The sequence below is a fragment of the Choloepus didactylus genome, chromosome 20, assembly GCF_015220235.1.
Source record: "Choloepus didactylus isolate mChoDid1 chromosome 20, mChoDid1.pri, whole genome shotgun sequence".
In the NCBI taxonomy this organism is placed as follows: Eukaryota; Metazoa; Chordata; class Mammalia; order Pilosa; family Megalonychidae; genus Choloepus; species Choloepus didactylus.
In genome coordinates, this window is record NC_051326.1 from 18,555,727 (window position 1) to 18,575,249 (window position 19,523).

Genomic DNA, 19,523 nt, shown 5'->3' on the forward strand with positions numbered 1-19,523 from the left:
AATAGGAACCCTGTACATTTAAGCCCTAACTTCCCATTCCCAATCCCCACCCCATCCCCATTCTAGATTTTGACCCTGTGAGTTTGCTTATTCTAATTGTTTTAAATCAGTGATATCATATAATATTTGTCCTTTTGCCTCTGGCTTATTTTACTCAACATGATATCTTCAAGGTTCATTCAACCTCTTTTAAGTCACCTTTTTCTTGACGGTACTCACCCTGTTTCTGCAAGCCTTTAAGAAGCTTTGAGAAAGATGCTTCTGCCAGTTCTTGCCGATTGTTCAAACCTTCTTCAGAGCCCTGAAGCTTCTCACCCCACCATCTTGATCAGGGTGGGGCCTCCATGCCTTTCCTTTGACAAAGGTAAATACATCAGTGTTTCTCAGACTGGGGTCTGTAGAGATATTCTCAGGAATCTAAAGCTCTCTACAGGACATTTTTTCTATTTTTCTATTTGTATTATAACCTTTAAGAATTAATCAAAATGTATTCTGTATCTCATAGATGACCACTGATAACTGAACATTGCCATGAGGTTTCAGTGTTAGGGTTTTAATCGAGTGTTGACCGTACTGAAACCAAGTGATAACCCAGAGCTACAAATGCTTAGCTTTTAATGCAGAGGCTCTCAAGCTGAGAAATTTGCAGATGCTTTGCAAGATCCTATGAATTTTCAAACTTGAAAGACAGTGAAAAATAGATTTATTTCTGAAGATGATTAATTCCTGAAAATTCCAATTGCTAACAACAGCAAGTGGTCAAAGTGAGGGACTGCTGTCCTGATTGCCCTGTTATCCATTAGAGAACAGAGAAGGACAACCTGAGCAGGTTGGGAGAAGCCGCACCTCACTCCTGTGAAAAGTCAAATGTTGCTGAATATTCCCATCCCAGGGCTGTTTTGGGCCATTGTTGCTGTTATAGTTGCTTATTACTGATTAAAACTAAAAGTATCAAACTAGTGACTGACCATGAGGTTGTTCCAACTTGAGGACAGGGTCTATTGTTATTTCTGGATCTTCAAGACCCAGTGGCTGGGATCTGGGGAGGGGTTCACTAAACATTTAGTGAAAGAATAATTATGCATTAAGCCCCTCCTAACTATAGGCGTAGTCTCTCAAGTAATTTACAGTCTAATAGAAAAATGTCCATATTAAAGTGACTATTTGATTGATCAAAAAACAACTCTGTGCATTCATAGGTGCTGCCACTTGAAAGAAAAGCAAGGAATAGATTATAATAAAAGTCAGGATAGTGATTAACTCTGGAGGAAGGAGGCTGAGACCAGAGCAGGACACATGGGGGCCTTCTAGGATAGCTGGTAATTTTGCTGTTTCTTAACGTGGATATCATGTACATGAGGGTTTACTTTAAAACTCTTCAGTACATATTATGCTTCTGCAACAGTTATCAAAATTCTGTGATCACTATGCTTCAAAGAAATGAAAATTGAGGTGACCACTCTTATGCAAGAGAAACAGCACTGGTATGAAATTCAAATTCCTAGTCTGAATCCCAGGTTTGCTATTTATTATCTTGGTAATCACATAACTTCTCTGAGCCTCAGTTTTCCTATCTGTGAATGGGGATATCACCAACTTCACAAAATACTGAGACACTCAAATGAGATAATACATGTGAAAGTGCACTGTTGCTTTGTAAGTAGAAAGCCTTATAAATGTGCAAATTTTATTGATATTGTTTGGGGTTGTTATTGCACGTGAGACATCCTGCCTCAGAAGATGAGAACCTGGGGGCCACTTTCCACTGAAACCAGTCCACTAATTTTGTGTCCTGTGAAGCACGTCTTCCACATTCTCTCTTGTCCTGGTCCTGACTCCTCTCTAGCCTCCACTCTCTGACACAAACCCTGAGCTCCTGCCTACAGAACCCTTGTGTGTCCCCTGATATGTGTCATGCACCCTCTATACACCCTGCCTTCCCATGGACTGCTTGTTAGGTTTGGAACACTTTAGTTCCCTGATACATTACTCCGGCTTATCACTCATTCATTCATTCAACAAATATTTATCGAGCACCTATTATGTACCAGGCCCTGCTCTAGGCACTGGGGATAAGTTCCTGCCCTCACAGTGCTTACATTCTGATGATGGCTAACTCATACTCTCCCAGTAAGGCACAACTCAAGGATCACCACTTGCTCTAGGATGGTTTTCCAGACGCCAACTCCTCACTTTCCTCTCACAACCACTAGCCACCAGTCCCTACCAAGTTAGTGAATGTCTCTCTTTGCCATCATAGTGTCCTATGCATGCAAATACCAGTCTGTTGTGCCCATTCATGAAGACAGTGAGTTCTTGAATGTAATTACTATGCCTTTGTATTTCATTTGCAGAGAAGACCAAATAGTAATAATAACTACTAACAGGTACTGAGTACTTAATATGTGACAAACACAACTCTAAGCACTTTTTTGATTTTTTTCCCCATTCTTTCTTTTGTTCTTTCATTTTCCTTTCTGTCATCTTCCAGGTCACTATTCATTGTTCAACTTCCCCTAGTCTTGTACTATGAATATCCAGAATCTTTTTAATTTGGTCAACAGTTTCTTTAATTTCCATAAGATCGTCTATTTTTTTATTTACTCTTGCAAATTCTTCTTTATGCTCTTCTAGGATCTTCTTGATGTCCTTTATATCCTGTGCCATGCTCTTCTTCATGTCCTTTATATCCTGTGCCATGGTCTCATTGTTCCTCTTTAGTTCTTTGTTAATTGCTCCAGGTACTGTCTCCTCTGATCTTTTGATTTGGGTACTTGGGTTTGGGTTATTCATATCATCTGGTTTTTTCATATGCTTTAAATTTTTCTGTTTTTTTTGGCCTCTTGGCATTTGCTTAACTTGATAGGGTTCTTTTAGGATTTGTAGACTGATTAAAATCCTTATCTCCAATTTGTCAGATCTACAGCTTCGTGGAGTATACTTTCTCTAACTAACCAGCAAGTGGCATCCGCGAGCCACCTATTCCCCTCAAGCCAATTCTCCCCTGCTTTGTCTTTGTGGTGAGTGGGGGTGTGAGTCTTGTGGAATCCAATTGGTGTACCAGGTTTGCGTGTGTAGTTGGTGTTGTCTGCCCTGTATATGGGGTATGTGTCTGGGCAGTCAGGGAAGGGTGGCAGCTCTAACAACCAAATCTCCCTGGTGTTCCTGGAGATTTAAAGCTGCTGCAATAGTCTAATCCTTCAGTTCAGTCCTGCCACAGTTTGTCTCTGCTGCTGACCCACAAGTCCTTGGTATTGGCGTATGGCCCCTGAGACTTGTGAGTGGGTCCCTCTTCCAGGAGGTGCAACCCCAGATCCTCTGTTGAGGGATGACTGTGCTATGTCACAGGTGAGCACCATCCCCCCAGGGTGGTTATGGGCTGCAGGGCTGTGTAGGGAGGCTCCCAGCCTGAATGGGGCTTTGTTAATTCCCACTGCTCCACCTTCCCAACTCTGGGACAACCAGCAGAGGGTGCAGGGAAGGCTAATGTCCACACCCAATTTTTTGGTGTGTGCATGTGTTAGTGGAAGTACTCCTGTCACACTGGGTTGTCTGGGACAGCTCTGGGCTCTGGGGACAGCAACGGGCAGGAGTGTTCCCTGTTCACCGGGATGATGGCTGTGAGAGGACACCCCCCTTTTCTTGGGAAATTGTGGTGTTTGGTGAATTTTCTCTGCCACTGGACTTATTGCCTTGAATCTCAGAGCTCTCTTAGTTCTTCTCTTGTCTTGCCTTGCCCAAATTGCAAGTCTTTGAGGCTTTCTGTATTGGGCTTTTTAGAGTAATTGTTTTAAAGAATGAGAAGAAAATTAAAAAAAAAAAAAGGGAAAGGCCCTCCTTGCAGAGCTAATGGGTTATTGAAATGCTAAGAGACAAGGCAATTAGGGCCATTAAGGATCAGTCCAGGGGGGCAGAGAAACCGGTTTTTCTTCTGGATTTGCATAAGAGCCTGACTCTGCCTGAGCTCTGCCCTTACCCTTTCTAAGTTCACCAGAACTCCAAAAAGCCTCAGCTTTTATTTTTGGGTTTTTCTTGCTGTTTTTGCTAACCCTATCACCTTTCCACCGGGCTGGCTGCTCCCGGATTCTCCGGTGTCTGATCTCAGTCTATCTATGATTGGAGTTTGGATCAGTAGAATGAGTTTCAGATAAGAGCTGCCACTGCAGTTCTCCCTCCTCATTCCCAGCATTGACGGGCCCTCTTCCCACAGGACTGAGCCTGGCAGGGAGGGGCACGGGTCCCCTGGCCACAAAAACGTACAGATTTCACAGAACTCAGCAGTTCCACATGTTCATGAGTGTTGTATGAAGTATGTCCAAAGTCAAATTGCTCTGCAGTGTCCGGTCCATGCAGTTCCTGGCTTTCTACCTACTGTACTGGAGGAGTAACTAAAACATACACCTCACCACTCTGCCATCTTGCCCTGCCTCTCTAAGCACTTCTACATATCAGCACAAAAAGGCTCCCAGTTAGGAGGCAAGGTAGATGTCTGGGGATGGAAGAAAAGCAAGGAAGGTGTAGGAAGGAGAGCCTTTCACTTGGCAAATAACAGGATAAGAAGGTCTTTTTTATTAGATGCCTTGACATTGGGATAGAGCCTGAGAAAAGAAAGAAGAAAGTTTTCAATATGGTTTTCTGCATCTATTCCCATTTCCTTTATTTCTTCCCTACCTAAACTTAATTACCCAGGGATTAGCCAATCAATTAAAATATACTTTAATTAATGGCATTGTTCAAACTGTTCTGTGTTCTTTCAAGCCCCAAAAGAAAACCTCAGGGATGAAGTGGGGGACTGGGGACTCAGGGGTTACAGTCTCCTTCCTGAAGGTCAGCTCTGGATCTTGCTGGTATAGCACACATCCTGGGAAACAATGTGAAGACAGGCTTTCAGGGCTGAGTTGAGCCAGCAGCATCAAACTCAAATGCTCTGAGAGAGGAGTTAACAGAACTGTGTGAAGCTGGCAGGGTGTAGAACAATAGGATCTAGGCTGTTTGTATAAGAATCAAACATAACAAACACTGCCTGGTTACTATGCTTTTTATAACTTTGTGTGGAATTTCTCATTAAACATAGCAAATTAAACCTACGCATTCATCTATACTACTTCCTCCAATCATAATAAACTGATAGCAAAATAATTTTTTACAGTGTGACTCCAGAAGGACAAAGAGAAAGAAAGGAAAGATGATAGCAAATAAAAGATATCAATAGGACTTTGAAAGATGGAAGCAATAACTAACTTAATAGTATAGAGAAAGCTGGAAATTAAGCATGAAGGGAGGGAAACCATCAAGAAGCAAACCAATTTAGACCACAGAACCACAGAAAAGCTCTGAATTTGAAGGAACCATACAATTCCACAGGCCGGGGGTAAGGCCTGGAGCTGAAAACAGAAACTGAAAGCAGTTAAGGGCCTCACACCCAAGCAACTAAGTGATTATACTTCTGCATTTTGGGAGAAGACTGGAGGTTTAACCACTGGTGTAATGAAACCAGAGAGCCTCTCGTTTGAGCACACCAGAATTTTCAGAAAATGGGTGTGGTGTTGTGCCAGTTTGAATGTATTATGTCCCCCCAAACGCCATTATCTTTGATGTAATCTTGTGTGGGCAGACCCATCAGTGTTAATTAGATTGTAATTCTTTGCACTCCACCCAACTGTGGGTGATGACTCTGATTGGATAATTTCCATGGAGGTGTTGGCTCGCCCATGTCTGAATTAAATTAGTGGAGCACTATATAAGATCAGACAGAAGGAGCAAGCTAACACAGCCTAGTGGGACACTTTGAAGAAAGCACAGGAGCTGCAGATGAGAGACAGTTTGAAGACAGCTGTTAAAAGCAGACTCTTGTTCCGGAGAAGCTAAGAGAGGACAAACACCCCAAGAGCAACTAAGAGTGACATTTTTGAGGAACTGCAGCCTAGAGAGGAACATCATGGGAGAAAGCCATTTTGATACCAGAACTTTGGAGCAGATGCCAGCCACATGCTTTTCCAGCTAACAGAGGTTTTCCCGACACCATTGGCCATCCTCCAGTGAAGGTACCCGATTGTTGATGACTTACCTTGGACACTTTATGGCCTTAAGACTATAACTTTGCAACCAAATAAACCCCCTTTATAGAAGCCGATCCATTTCTGGTGTTTTGCATTCTGGCAGCATTAGCAAACTAGAACAGGTGTCTCACTTAAAACAGTGGTATTAAGTGAAAATCTACATATTGAAGAGGCAAGACCCTACATAGAGGTTTTGCATATATTTCTTTAAAATTATTCCTGATATTTGATGGTTTTGATGTTATTGTAAATGGTATGATTTAACGTTCCATTTTCTAATTGTTTGTTGCTATTGACTACTGACTTTGCATTCAGCAACTTCGTGAAATTCACCTAATAATTCTAATCATACATCTGTGGACTATGCTGAATTTTCTATGTACACATGATATCATCTGCAAATGAGAGTTTTATTTCTCCTTTTCCAATCATTTTGCCTTTTATTTCTTTTACTTGACTTGCTGCCCTGACTTGGATTTCCAGTACAACGTTGAAGAGTAGTGGTATTAAGGGGCATCATTGCCTTCCTAATCTTATTGGGAACACTTTCAAAATTTTACCATTAATTACATTTGCTATAGGTTTTTATTTTTATTTTTATTTTTCAGTAAATTCCTTTTATCATAATAAGGAAATTCCCCTTTATTACTATTTAGCTAAGAATTTTTGTCATGAGTGGGTATTGAACTTTATCAAATGTTTTTATTTCATTTATTGAACAGATCATATGAGTTTTCTCCATTACTGTGTTAATCTGGTAGATTACATGGACTAATTTTTGAATGTTAAACTAACCCTGATTTCGTGTATAAATCCAACTTGGTCATAATATATTATTTTTCTAAATACTGCTAGATTCAGTTTGCTAACATTTTGTTATGATTTTGGTTTCATTATTCAAGAGATAGATTTGCCTGTAATTTTCCTTTCTTGTAATGGTCCTTAATAGGTTTGGAGGCATCATTTAATATCCCTGAGCTTCTGTTTCCTCTTTTGTAAAATGGAGGCTATTTACCATAATGTATGGGATCTTTATGAGGATTAAATGGGAAAATATATGTGAAATCAATGATTACATTGCCTAGATGATAATAAGTGCTCAACAGATACTTAGTGGAAGACAGATGGATTCTGGCCCTAATTAGTTAAGACTTGAGAATAAAATGTAAACAAAACAATGCCAATAATAAATCAATGAAAAAAAACACAAAAGCTTCATTTCTAAAATCAGTTAGTAGGATCTGAAGCACAACAATCAAATTCATAGAACCCCAGCTTCTGTTTAGAACTTACTTAAGATCTAGAGCCCAGTAAAGGCAAATTCCAGACCAGGAAGAATAGGAGAAAGAGGCTAAGACCCGTACTGTTCTAGTTTGCTAATGCCGCCAGAATGCAAAACACCTTTTATAAAGGGGGTTTATTTGGTTACAAAGTTACAGTCTTAAGACCATAAAGTGTTCAAGGTAAGTCATCAACAATTGGGTACCTTCACCGGAGGATGGCCACTGGTGTCCGGAAAACCTCTGTTAGTTGGGAAGGCACGTGGCCGGCGTCTGCTCCAAGTTCTGGTTTCAAAATGGCTTTCTCCCAGGACATTCCTCTCTAGGCTGCAGTTCCTCAAAAATGTCACGCTTAGTTGCTCTTGGGGTGTTTGTCCTCTCTTAGCTTCTCCAGAGCAAAAGTCTACTTTCAACAGCTGTCTTCAAACTGTCTCTCATCTGCAGCTACTCTCTCAGCTTCTGTGCATTCTTCAAATGTCCCTCTTGGCTGTAGTAAGCTCACTTCTTCTGTCTGAGCTTATATAGTGCTCCAGCAAACTAATCAAGGCCCATGCTGAATGGGCGGGGCCACACCTCCATGGAAACTATCCAATTAGAGTCATCACCCACAGTTGGGTGGGTCACATCTCCATGGAAACACTCAAAGAATTATAGTCTAATCAACACTGATACATCTGCCCACACAAGATTACAACAAAGATAATGGTGTTTGGGGGGACATAATACATTCAAACCAGCACATTTACCAAACCCATTCTTTTACTCACTAGTGAAAATTTCCCAATGTTTCTGTAAAACTGGACTGGTAAGAAGCAGCCTGAGCTGGCAAGCAGGAGACAATCCTTTATTAGCTCTATGACTTTGTACAAATCACTTAACCTTTTTGGGCCTCAGTTTCTTCTTCTGTCATAAAAGCAACAATAATTCCCACCCTGCCTATTTCATAGAGTTGTTATAAGAATGAAATGGAAGTCCTGATAAAGAGTTTAAACAACTATATACAAATATAAGGAATTATTATTGTGTTATTACAATCAGTGGTATGCTAACTGCTTTATTTTGATTACATAGTTAATATATCTTATCTAAGACACAGAATGATTAAGCAAATTGCCGAAGGTCCTAAAGCTAGTAGGTGGTACAGCCAGGATTCGAATCCAGACTGTCTGAGGCCAGAGCCCGTGCTTCTAACCACTATGCCACATAGATTAATAGAAATGTTGGTTTCCTATTAAAACAAAAACAAAATATCACATATTTTGTGCTAAGATTCATAATCTTATGGTATTGTTTCAACATCATTTAACCCAAGAACATTTAAGAGGGAAAAGAAAAAAGGCTTCTTTTTATAACTATCCCTTTACTTTTTGAGAATCATTTATTTTTTCCTTGACTAAAAAAAGAAAGGGAAGGAAAAAAAATTTAAAACACTGTCACAGGAAATGTTTCATCCCATAAAGCTCCAGCTAATCAAAAGTTTCCTTGGCCAATTGCCCCAGCTGTACAACTGGAAGACATTAAGACTTGAGGGAAATCACAGTTCTCCTGTTAATCTAATATGAAATTGTTCTAACATTTCATTGACTCAGACATTGCTCTCCAACCTACAGTAGCTTCCGCCTCTGAACATTCTTTGTCAGGTCTCTCTTGTCTCATTATAGAGTCTGCAAATAGCCACAGGCCCTCCCAGGCACATCATCACTAAGCACCTGATACTGACAACTCAGCCCAAGGTCTCACCGTAGAGACAGAGGCCATAACAGAACAGTTTCAGCCTGGGGCATGAGTACATCACTTAGGTGCCCGAAGCCTCAGATTCTTCATTTATTAAATGGGATTCATCATATCATCGCCACCTAATTCTCTGGGTTGGCGTGCAGACACAATGAGGCAATCAAAGTTTGGGAAAGTACTAAGAAACTGCAAGGCACCGTTCAATGTAAGAAACAATAACTGTGATCCATCCAGAAAAAAAACACTGTTCTAGATCTCAGAGTCTTGCTCTCTCACTCAAAAATCTAAGAATTTATGCTTCTTTCATTCTTGTTGCTGTTTCCAGTTTAGGCTCTCTCTCCCTGTTGGCTTTCCGTCATTAAAATCCTCTTCAAATTTTTGGTTGAAAAACAAGCTGCTCCCTTTGCCCCCAGTCAGACGCTTTTTTTTCATATACCCTTCTGCATGAATAACTTTATTAACTGTTAATGAAAATTTGAACTTTTCTGGGACCTTCTGACAAAATTGTTTTGAACCTTGAAATGCTTTGTCTCTTCAGTGAAGCCATCTTTGGAGTTAGTCATTACTCCCACCATATCTGTCATCTCGATTCCAACTGGATATTCCTCTTCTTTTGGTCCAGACCCTCAGATTTTAAAAGTAGCTTCAAGTTAAGGAAAGGTCATTTTCCACAGATCAGTTCTCTGAAAAACTTCCATCTCCTACTGAAAGTCACAGTCCAGGAGTGAAACAATCACATGCTAGAACCTCAGGGCCAACTGGAAAGTCATTATGAACACTTTCATTGGTTAATCTTATTTATCACCACAAGCCTGAAAAGGCACAGTCCTGGAAAAAGTGACCTCTTTGTGCACACATGTAATTTTTTTGAAAGGAGAGGACAATATGAAGGGGGCTGAGTCTTGATCACCAAAATCAACACAGTGAAAACAAGCAATAATGAACACTGAGCACTAGAATTCAAAATACCAGATGTCTTAAAGTTTAGATAGGGTGCCAGTATTCAATTCTGTTTTGAACACCACACTTCAAAAGAACTATTTTTAAAAATAAAAAAAAAGATTAAGGGAAAAGAAAAAGAAATTAACAAATATCTAAGCCATTGAACGACCCCTGTTTGTTCCTGATATACTTCAATTACATCTTCTTCCTCCATACCCAGTTCTTTTTGAGTGTGGTTATCAGCAGTTCTCTGACCTTCAAAGAGAAACCTCAGTGAATTCATTGGAACTCTGTCTTTGACAGTATGATTCTCTGAGTTTCTTGAGATGTGTTGTCATTTTCACCTTGAAGTGAGTCTCACTGATCCTGATGTTTCATGCTTTAGAGGCAATCTTTTACTGTAAGGCCTAGAATAGCACCTTTTGGTATTAAGCTTCTGGTTCTTTATCAGTACTTTGCTTTGCTGTGAGTTGAGATTAGACTAAAGGAGGGCACAGAATTAGATTTCTGTCACGGACTCTAAAGGATGGTCCTTAATCTTTTTGAAGGCTCATGTTCTGCTGATGAATGCTACGGACCCTTTCTCCCTGGTCAGACATGGTGACGGTGGCTTCACCTCAGAGTCTCCGCACAGCAGGGACCTCGGGCAAGCAGAACCCCGCTCCAGGGTTTACAAATCCTTCTCTCCTCTGTCAGTCACTTTTGCTGCTAGAACCAGAGATCCAGACATTTGAACCTACCCTAACTCTTCTCATCTTTTCACAATAGGTAGATTTACCTATGATTGAGTCCTGATAAAATGAGGAATTTGTTTTCCGTACTCTGGTCTTCCCAACCCTCTCATGAAGTTTCAAATCCCTCCCTTCATCCTTTAGTCATTCAGACAAGGTTCACTAGAGGCCTTTTGTGTACCTGGCCCTGTGCTAGGATCACAGCATACAAAGTCAAACAAAACATAAACTCCTCAAGGAACTTAGAATCTAGTGGGAAGAACAGGTATTAAATCAACAAATAGATGGATACCATCTGTTGCATCTGGTGATGAATGCTATGATGGAGGAAATGCCTTGGAGGAAGCCCTAACCCAGCCTGGAGCTGTGGCTAAGGAAGGCATCACAGAGGAGAAGTCACCTGAACTGGCTCTTAAAGCATGAGTAGGAGTAAGCTAGATGAAGGAGGGGAAAAGAGCACACCAGGTTGAGGGAACAGCATTGGCAAAGGCAAAGCAGTATGACAAGCATGGTCCTTGCAAGAATATTACCAGTAATGGCTACATGTAGCTGCATTTGAGGAAGTTCTGGAAAATAACATTTAGAGATTAGGCAGAAAAAAATCAAATCATAAAGAAGTTCAATTCTAAACTAAGAAGTTTGAACATTATTTTGAAAGCCATGGAGAGGAAGCCAGTGAAGTAGGAGAGTGGTCAGATCAGATTTGTGTTTTAGAATACTCACATGGTGGTTGTGAGATGGGCAGATTATAAAGGTCCTGGCTAGAGGCAGGAGGACCAGTTAGGAGAGGCAAGAAGTAAAAAGAACCTCAGTTAAGGCAGCAACCATGAGAATGAGGAGAAGTGTGTACTCAGAGATAAAGAAGAGAAAGACACTCTAGAACCACCTAACTAATTGCACAGGGTGGGGTTGAGGAGTGTCTGACAGGAAGGAGCTTCCATAAGAAACATCCATGTTTCTGGCTTAGATATCAGGGAGAATGGAGGTGCCATCAAGATAGGAGCCTGGAGCAAAAATGAGCTTGTTTTTGTACATTTTAAAAGAGATGAATAGCATTTAATTTGGAAAGACATTGTTGACAGCTTACGAACGTTAGGGATTTGATATTGAAAGGTTCCTTGATCATAGAGAGCAAGAAGCAGAAATTGTAGAGAAAATTTATTTTAGAATACAAGTATTTATCAATATTTATTTTTCCAAGGGAAAAACTCATAGAACTAGATATTTCTTAAATATTATATAATTGGTTTTCAATTTTTATCAATGACATTTGATTACAAATTTGTTCACCAGAAAACAGTACTGTCCTCTTATGAGAAGGTAAGCCAAACAGCAGAAAGCTGTAACCTTCAGTGAACATGAGACTCAGAAACAGAACTTTAACTTTGTTTCCAAACTGCCTCATATTTGAGGTCTTATTTCTCATCGCCATTTAAAGTGAGGCAGGAAAAAGTATAGGTCTAAATTAGAAATTACAAATATCTAATAATTAGATGTACTTGAAAATAGTCTTCATATTGATTCTTATATATACAAAACTCCAGGATTAACAAAAAATTGTTATGATTAGGTTAAGTGAAAGAAGTAAAATAAAAAGACTACATAATGCATGATTCCATTTTCATTAAATTCTAAAATAAGCAAAACAACATAGTGGCAGAAAACAGTGGTTTTCCAGGGGCTAGGAGTTGGAGCAGGTTACCAACTGCAAAGGAGCATGAGGAAACTTTTTAGGGATGGAAATACTGAGAACCAAGGCTAAGATGTGAGGAAGAAATTTTACAGAGTGAAAGATACTACATTTTTCTAAGACAAATATTTTGATTGAAGTGACAGTTACATAACTACATGCAATCACCAAAATTCATGAAATGAATGAATTTTATTGTATGAAAATACTTTAATAAAGATATTTTTTACAAGTGATGTACGTTGGGACACCCAAGGTAGAAACGGCAATAGGCAGAATCTGGATATGAGATAAGAATTTGAAACCAATGAGTGAGAAGATTGTATAGGGGAGAAGAAAGGTCAAGGACAATGCCCTAAGAAATGGTGACATGTAGGGGGAGAGAACCTGGGGGAAGAGGAGCCCAGGAAGGCAACTGAGAAGAAACAACCAGAGAACTAGGGGGCAACACCAGGAGAAAATAGTGAATAAAAGTTGAGGGAGAAGAGAGTTTTGTGTTTTTGTTATGGTGGTAGTGGTGGTATTTAATTACAGCAGTTGTAGATTTACAGAAAAATTGTCCTGCAAGTACAAAGTTCCCATATATCCCCCTCACAGAGTTTTCTCTTGACAACACTTTGCATTAGTATGGTACCTTGGTTACAACTGATGCAACAATGTTGTTATAGTTATGTCATTGACTATAGTCTGTAGTTTACAATAGGGTTCACTCTTTGTGTTGTACAATTCTATAGATTTGATGTTTTTTAAATTTTTATTCTGGTAACATACACACAACCTAAAATTTCCCATTTTAATCACTTTCAAATATACATTTCAGTGGAGTTAATTACAGTCACAGTCTTCTGCCACCATCCACTACCAAAGCTTGAGAAGAGAGTTTTTAAAAGGGGAGAGCAATCAACAGAGTAAATGCCCCAGAGAGCTCCAGAAAGAGAAAGTCTAAACTACAGTGTCCATTGGCTTTGCCAATCTTGAGGACTTTGGTGGAGGTGAGTCCAGAGATTTCCCCTCCTGTGTCCTCTGATTAGAATAACCATGTTGCCCTGAGGCAGTGGTTTAAAAAAAAAAAAATTTTTTTTCAGCAAAAACATGGAGAGGAATTTGGTAGGAAACTTGCCAGGATGAATCCCAAATCTGCTGACTTATTTAAATTTACTGACTTTTGGTCCTGAAATTCAATTTATGAACATTTTGGCATGGATATACCTCTCTAGTCATGCACTAGTTAAGTGAAAATTGAAATAAATTAGAATTGTAAGTCACCGTTTCCCTGAGAGCAAAGGGTGCTGGGTGATGGCTCCAAGAATTGCTGCAGGAGGTTTTAAATTGTACAATCAAGTAAAATCGAGACAAGCCATGCTCAATACCAAGAACCAAAGCTGACAAGAAGAAATTTTACAGGCCTGGAGATTTTTTACAGCCCTGCATTTTTAAGGCCAAGAGTGACGCCCAGTGGTCATGAAAATCATTCCTGGCTCTGAACAGCTTCCCTTTTGGTTCAGGGAACAGAAGAGGAGCTGAGCCTGGCATCAGTAGACTGTGCAATCAAGAGGGGAACCAGGCTGGGAGGTGACTAGAGTTATGTGACAGCAGGTAGGTTCACTGAACCCCGTGAAACAGAGTGACTGGCTCTTCTTTCCACAATGAGACCTGCAGAGAGAGCGCTTTACAGTGTCCAAGGCACTTTCACATTTATTACCTCATTTGATCCTCACTACAACTTTATGAGGTAGGCAGAGCAAGTTGTAACAGCTTCATTTTATAGAAAGAGGACTCAGATTGCAGAGAGGTTAAGGTATTTATCTACAAACCAGGCCTCCTGATTCTAAGGTAAGTGCCTGTTCCTTAACACCACATCACAGGACTTGGCCAGGGACATCTTAGAGATGAGAGTGGGTATTTAGAATTCCTCATCTTGAACCCAGAACACTAAATAAGACTCAGCTTCTGAGAGATCTCAACGTTATTCAGTATACGAATATTTCTTGAGCACCCACTATGTACCAGGCACTATATGTACAAAACCAAATGACAGTCTTTGCCCCAAACAAGTTTTTAGTCTAGTCAGGGAGGCAGATAGGAATGATGGGATGGGATAGGGCTGTGATGGGCAAACCTGGGGTGCAGCAGGAGCACAGCTTTCCAGAGGAGGACTGGGTTGGGCAGGGGCACCCCTGGCCTTGCTACACACTGCATGAGGCCTTAGCCAACACCACCTCTGACAAGGCAGCAAAGTAAAAGCATTTCTACTTCACTCTCCTTTCCAGAAAGAATGAAAAGCAGGGAAGAAAATTCATCTTCAATTAAACTAGGGAAAAGCCAAAACCCTAACACCCAGTTGAAGGGAAAATAACTGCCATTTGGACCAAGTCAAGGGAGGAGGCAGCGAACGGCCAAGTACCTCTCCAGCCCTTGTGCAGTGTGCAGTACTACAGAAAGTGGCACATCACAAAGGGCCAAACCAGCAACCTTTAACTCTGAGTAATAGAGGAGAGGCATCTGGGAACTCACCAGGCATCACTAAGGAGCTGGAGAGCCACGTGGAGTGAGAAAGCAAGCAGGCATACGATCTTTACAAAATGTGAGACTTCAGTCAGGCAAGGTGTCAAACAGTTCTACCACTACTGATCAAAGATAGTTGAAAAGAAATAAATGCTAAGGCACCATCCAAAAATCCTTACCAACACAGGATTTTATGTTGAGTGAGCTGGCTTGCTGCTCATTCTAAAAACAGGAAGACAAACTTCAGTTAGGGAAGATCCAAGATGGTGGATTAGGAGAGACAGAGCAAAATACTTCTCTGTGAAAAACACTAGATAAAAGATAGAAAGTGCTCCAGAATACCAGTTCCAGCATTGTACCGGCTGGACAAGACCTGCTATATCCACAGTGACTGTGCACTTGGTGAAACCAAGAATCTGCATTCAGAAATGAGTGAGTGAGGCTGCTGGGGAACCGGCAGCCATGCCGAGGTAGAGAGAAACCAACCAAGCATCGGTGTTTGGAGAAAGATTAGCTTAAAAACCCCAAAAGCAGCTGCTGATCTGGCAGCAAGAGCTGCGCAGTTGAGTGCAGTGCGGAGTGCCTTCCACACCCCAGGCACCCGCCTCAGTATCTGGAATGGACAATGGCCTTTCGCACACCCACAGCTACTTGTCCTGGAGCTAGGAAGGCAGAGGTCCACGGAAGTGGGAAATTACCACACCCTGTACAGCCATTTTTTCAGAGGGCTGGGAATGCCCCTGCATGGCACCACGGCCCAGAGCTTCCCTTGCGGATTCTGCTCACCTTTGACGTTGCACAGTCTTCCCCCCACAGAGGCTATGGAGGGCATGTCTTGGAGGTGGGGTCCCACACGGAAGTCCCAAGGGCCCTACACCAATACCAGCGACTTGTGGGCCCAGGGCAGAGAGGGACCATGGGGAGTCTGAGCTGAAGAGTTGGACTTATGCAACAGTGTTAAGTCTCCAGGAATGGCTGGGAAATTTGAGTCTTAAAGCTGCCTTCCTTCCCTAACTGCACAGGGCACACTCCCACCTTCAGGGCTGGCTGCACCAACTACACATGGAAATTTGGTGCACTGATTGGACCCCCGCAAGATTTGGACCCCCACTCGCCACACAGATAAAGTTGGGGAGATACTGGCTTAAAGGTAATAGGTAGCTCAGGGGTGCCATCTGCTGGTAAGTCAGGGAAAGTGCACTCCACCAAGCTGTAGCTCTGAAAAATTAGAAATAATTGTTCAAATAAGCCTGCATATCCTAAAAGAACCCTATCAAGATAAGCAAATGCCAAGAGACCAAAAACAACAGAAAATTTTAAAGCATATGGAGAAATCAGAACATATGGATAATCCAAACCCAAACACCCAAATCAAAAAATCAGAGGAGACACAGTACTTGCAGCAATTAATCAAAGAAGTAATCTCAAACAACAAGATCATGGCACAGGATATAAAGGACATGAAGAAGACCCTAGAAGAGCATAAAGAAGAATTTGCAAGAGTAAAAAAAATAATAGATGATCTTATGGAAATAAAAGAAACTGTTGATCAAATTAAAAAGATTCTGGATACACACAGTACTAGATTAGAGGAAGCTGAGGAAAGAATAAGCAAACTCCCCTCTGCCGTGGTGTGTCAGGTGCAGCTGGAGGCAGCACTGCCGGTGCATCCCACTTCCCCACTGTGGGAAGGCGGAGGATGGATATGGGCTTTTTGGCCATAACGCTATATCTTGCCAGCGCCAGCAACCCCATGACATCGACCTCGATGGACCAGGAGCCAGTAAGCAGTGTCAAAGGAGAAGTAGACACAGCCTCGAGAGCTGTGACCGCAGAGGCGTTCAGAGAGAAGCCACTGCTGCACATCTTAATTCAGACTACCCACTTTTCCAAGTGTACGTTGCCCACATGTGGCTAGTGGTTACTGCTACTGGCCAGTGCAGAAGGTTCCGAGAGATGAGTAATGAGAGAGGCTTTGAAAATGTAGAACTGGGAGTCATAAGAAAAAAGAAAGTCCCAAGGAGAGTCATTCAATTTGTTAATGGTAAAACAATGGAGGAGTACAGCACTGACGAGGATAAAGTTGACAGCCCAAAGAAGAAAGATGTTTTACCTACTGTTGATCCAACAAAACTTACCTGGGGCCCCTACTTATGGTTTTACATGCTTCAGGCTACAACATCAACCCTCTCGGTGTCTGACTTTCTTAGAGAGAAGATTGCTTCTGTTTTGGGTATCAGCATTCCAAAATATCAATATGCAATTGATGAGTATTACTGGATGAAGAAGGAGAAAGAGGAAGAGGAAGAGGAAGAAGAAGAAGAAGGAGGAGGAGGAGGAGGAGGAAACAGGATGTCTGAAGAAGCAGAAAGAAAATATCAAGAACAACAGAATAAGCTGCAGGCTAATTCCATTGTTCAGACAGATCAACCAGAAACAGTTGTTTCCAGTTCATTTGTGAACCTCAATTTTGAAATGGAGGGAGACTGTGAAATAATTATGGAAAGCAAACAAAAGCCAGTCTCTGTCCCACCATAGATTGGAATGACTGTCAAACTTCAAACCCTAGGGTTGTTTTTATACCATGAACTTTCTCATTCTTTATTCAGTGGGACTCAATACAGTTATTTATATTTTAAATTAAGCTACTTGAAAGTGAAAATGATTCTTCATTCTTAGGCTCTATCTAGCAAAAGCCAGCTCTGAAATTTTGATATTTGAACTATGCTTTTACTCTCTGTCAAATTAGTGATTTGTTTTTAAAATGATCTTTTAAAAAGTTAAGGACATTCTAGAACCCTCATTGTCACTTAGGAAGAGTTAAAAAGATTACCACGCTTGTCTGTTGTGCTAGTAAAAATGGGTAATTTGCTGATTAAGGCCAATGGGAACTGATATTCTTACAGTCTGTTTAATATGATGATTTTTTCCCACTAGATTTTCTCACATTATGCCTTGCATATTTATATAGCTAACTATTAATTTCACACTAAAGATGGTTCACTGGGTGTGTAATAAAAGGAGAAAGATGGGGAAAAAAGAATAAGCAAACTGGAAGAGTGCAGACTTAAAAGTGAAAGCACAAAAGAAAGAATGGAAAAAAAATCAAAAAATTCAAAACGGATCTCAGGGATATGATGGAAAATATAAAGCGCACAAATATAAGAATCATTGGTGTTCCAGAAGGGGAAGAGAAGAGTAAAGGTCTAGGAAGAGTATTCAAAGAAATTGTCGGGGAAAACTTCCCAGCCCTTATAAACAATATAAATACACAAATCATGATGCCCAACGAACTCCAAACAGAATAAATCCAAATAAAACCACTCTGAGACATATTCTGATCAGATTATGAAATGCTGAAGAGAAGGAGCAAGTTCTGAAAGCAGCAAGAGAGAAGCAAGTCACACATACAAGGGAAACAACACAAGACTAAATGGTGACTACTCAGCAGCCACCCATGGAGGCAAGAAGGCAGTGGCATGACATATTTAAAATTCTGAAAGAGAAAAATTTCCAACCAAGAATTCTTTATCCAGCAAAGCTCTCCTTCAGATTTGAGGAAGAGCTTAAAATCTTCACAGACGAACAAATGCTGAGAGAATTTGCTAACCAAAGACCTGCCCTACTTGAGATACTAAAGGGAGCCCTACCAGCAGAGAAACAAAGAAAGGAGAAGGAGGAATGGAGAAGAGTTCAGAACTAAAGAGATTTAGTAAAGGTACATTAAAGGAAATAAAGAGAGAGAGGGAAAAAATATATCTGACAAACAAAACCAAAGGATAGGATGGCTGATTCAAGAAATGCCTTCACAGTAATAACATTGAATATGAATGGATTAAACTCCCTGATTAAAAGATAGAGATTGGCAGAATGGATTAAAAATTATGAATCATCAATATGTTGCTTACAAGAGACTCATCTGAGACACAGGGACACAAATTGAAAGTGAAAGGATGGGGAAAAATATTCCATGCAAGTTACAGCCAAAAGAAAGCAGGAGTAGCAATATTAATCTCAGATAAAATAGACTTTAAATGTAAGGACATTATAAGAGACAAAGAAGGTCACTATATACTAATAAAAGGGACAATTCAACCAGAAGAAATAACAATCATAAATGTCTATACACCCAATCAAGGTGCCCCAAGATACATGAGACAAACATTGGCAAAACTGAAGGAAGCAATAGATGTTTCCATATTAATTGTGGGAGACTTCAATACATCACTCTCTCCTATAGATAGATCAACCAGACAGAGGATCAATAAGGAAATTTAAAACCTAAACAACCTGATAAATGAATTTGAATTAACAGACATATATAGAACATTACATCCCAAATCACCAGGATACACATTCTTCTCTAGTGTTCATGGAACTTTCTCCAGAATAGATCATATGCTGGGACATAAAAACAGGAAGACAGAAAATGGAAAGCATGAAGCAGAGATATACCCTCTGCAGAAGGAAGAGCAGAGTATATCAAAAGGTATTCTGAGGACTTCTTTTGATTGAAAGGTGACCAGATATTGCCAGGGAAGGAGGTGAGGAACTTGTTCTCTAAATACCTAAAAATATAGGA

General features: G+C 40.6%; 1 protein-coding gene across 1 annotated transcript; it reads left to right on the top strand.

Moving 5' to 3' along the window:
* The first annotated feature begins 16,640 nt into the window (after positions 1-16,640).
* Positions 16,641-17,479, top strand: LOC119516263 (protein FAM177A1-like). Its single transcript, XM_037812506.1, has 2 exons — positions 16,641-16,792; positions 16,888-17,479. Exons 1-2 carry the CDS (start codon positions 16,641-16,643, stop codon positions 17,477-17,479), a joined length of 744 nt encoding a protein of 247 aa, XP_037668434.1.
* Positions 17,480-19,523: the final 2,044 nt, after the last annotated feature.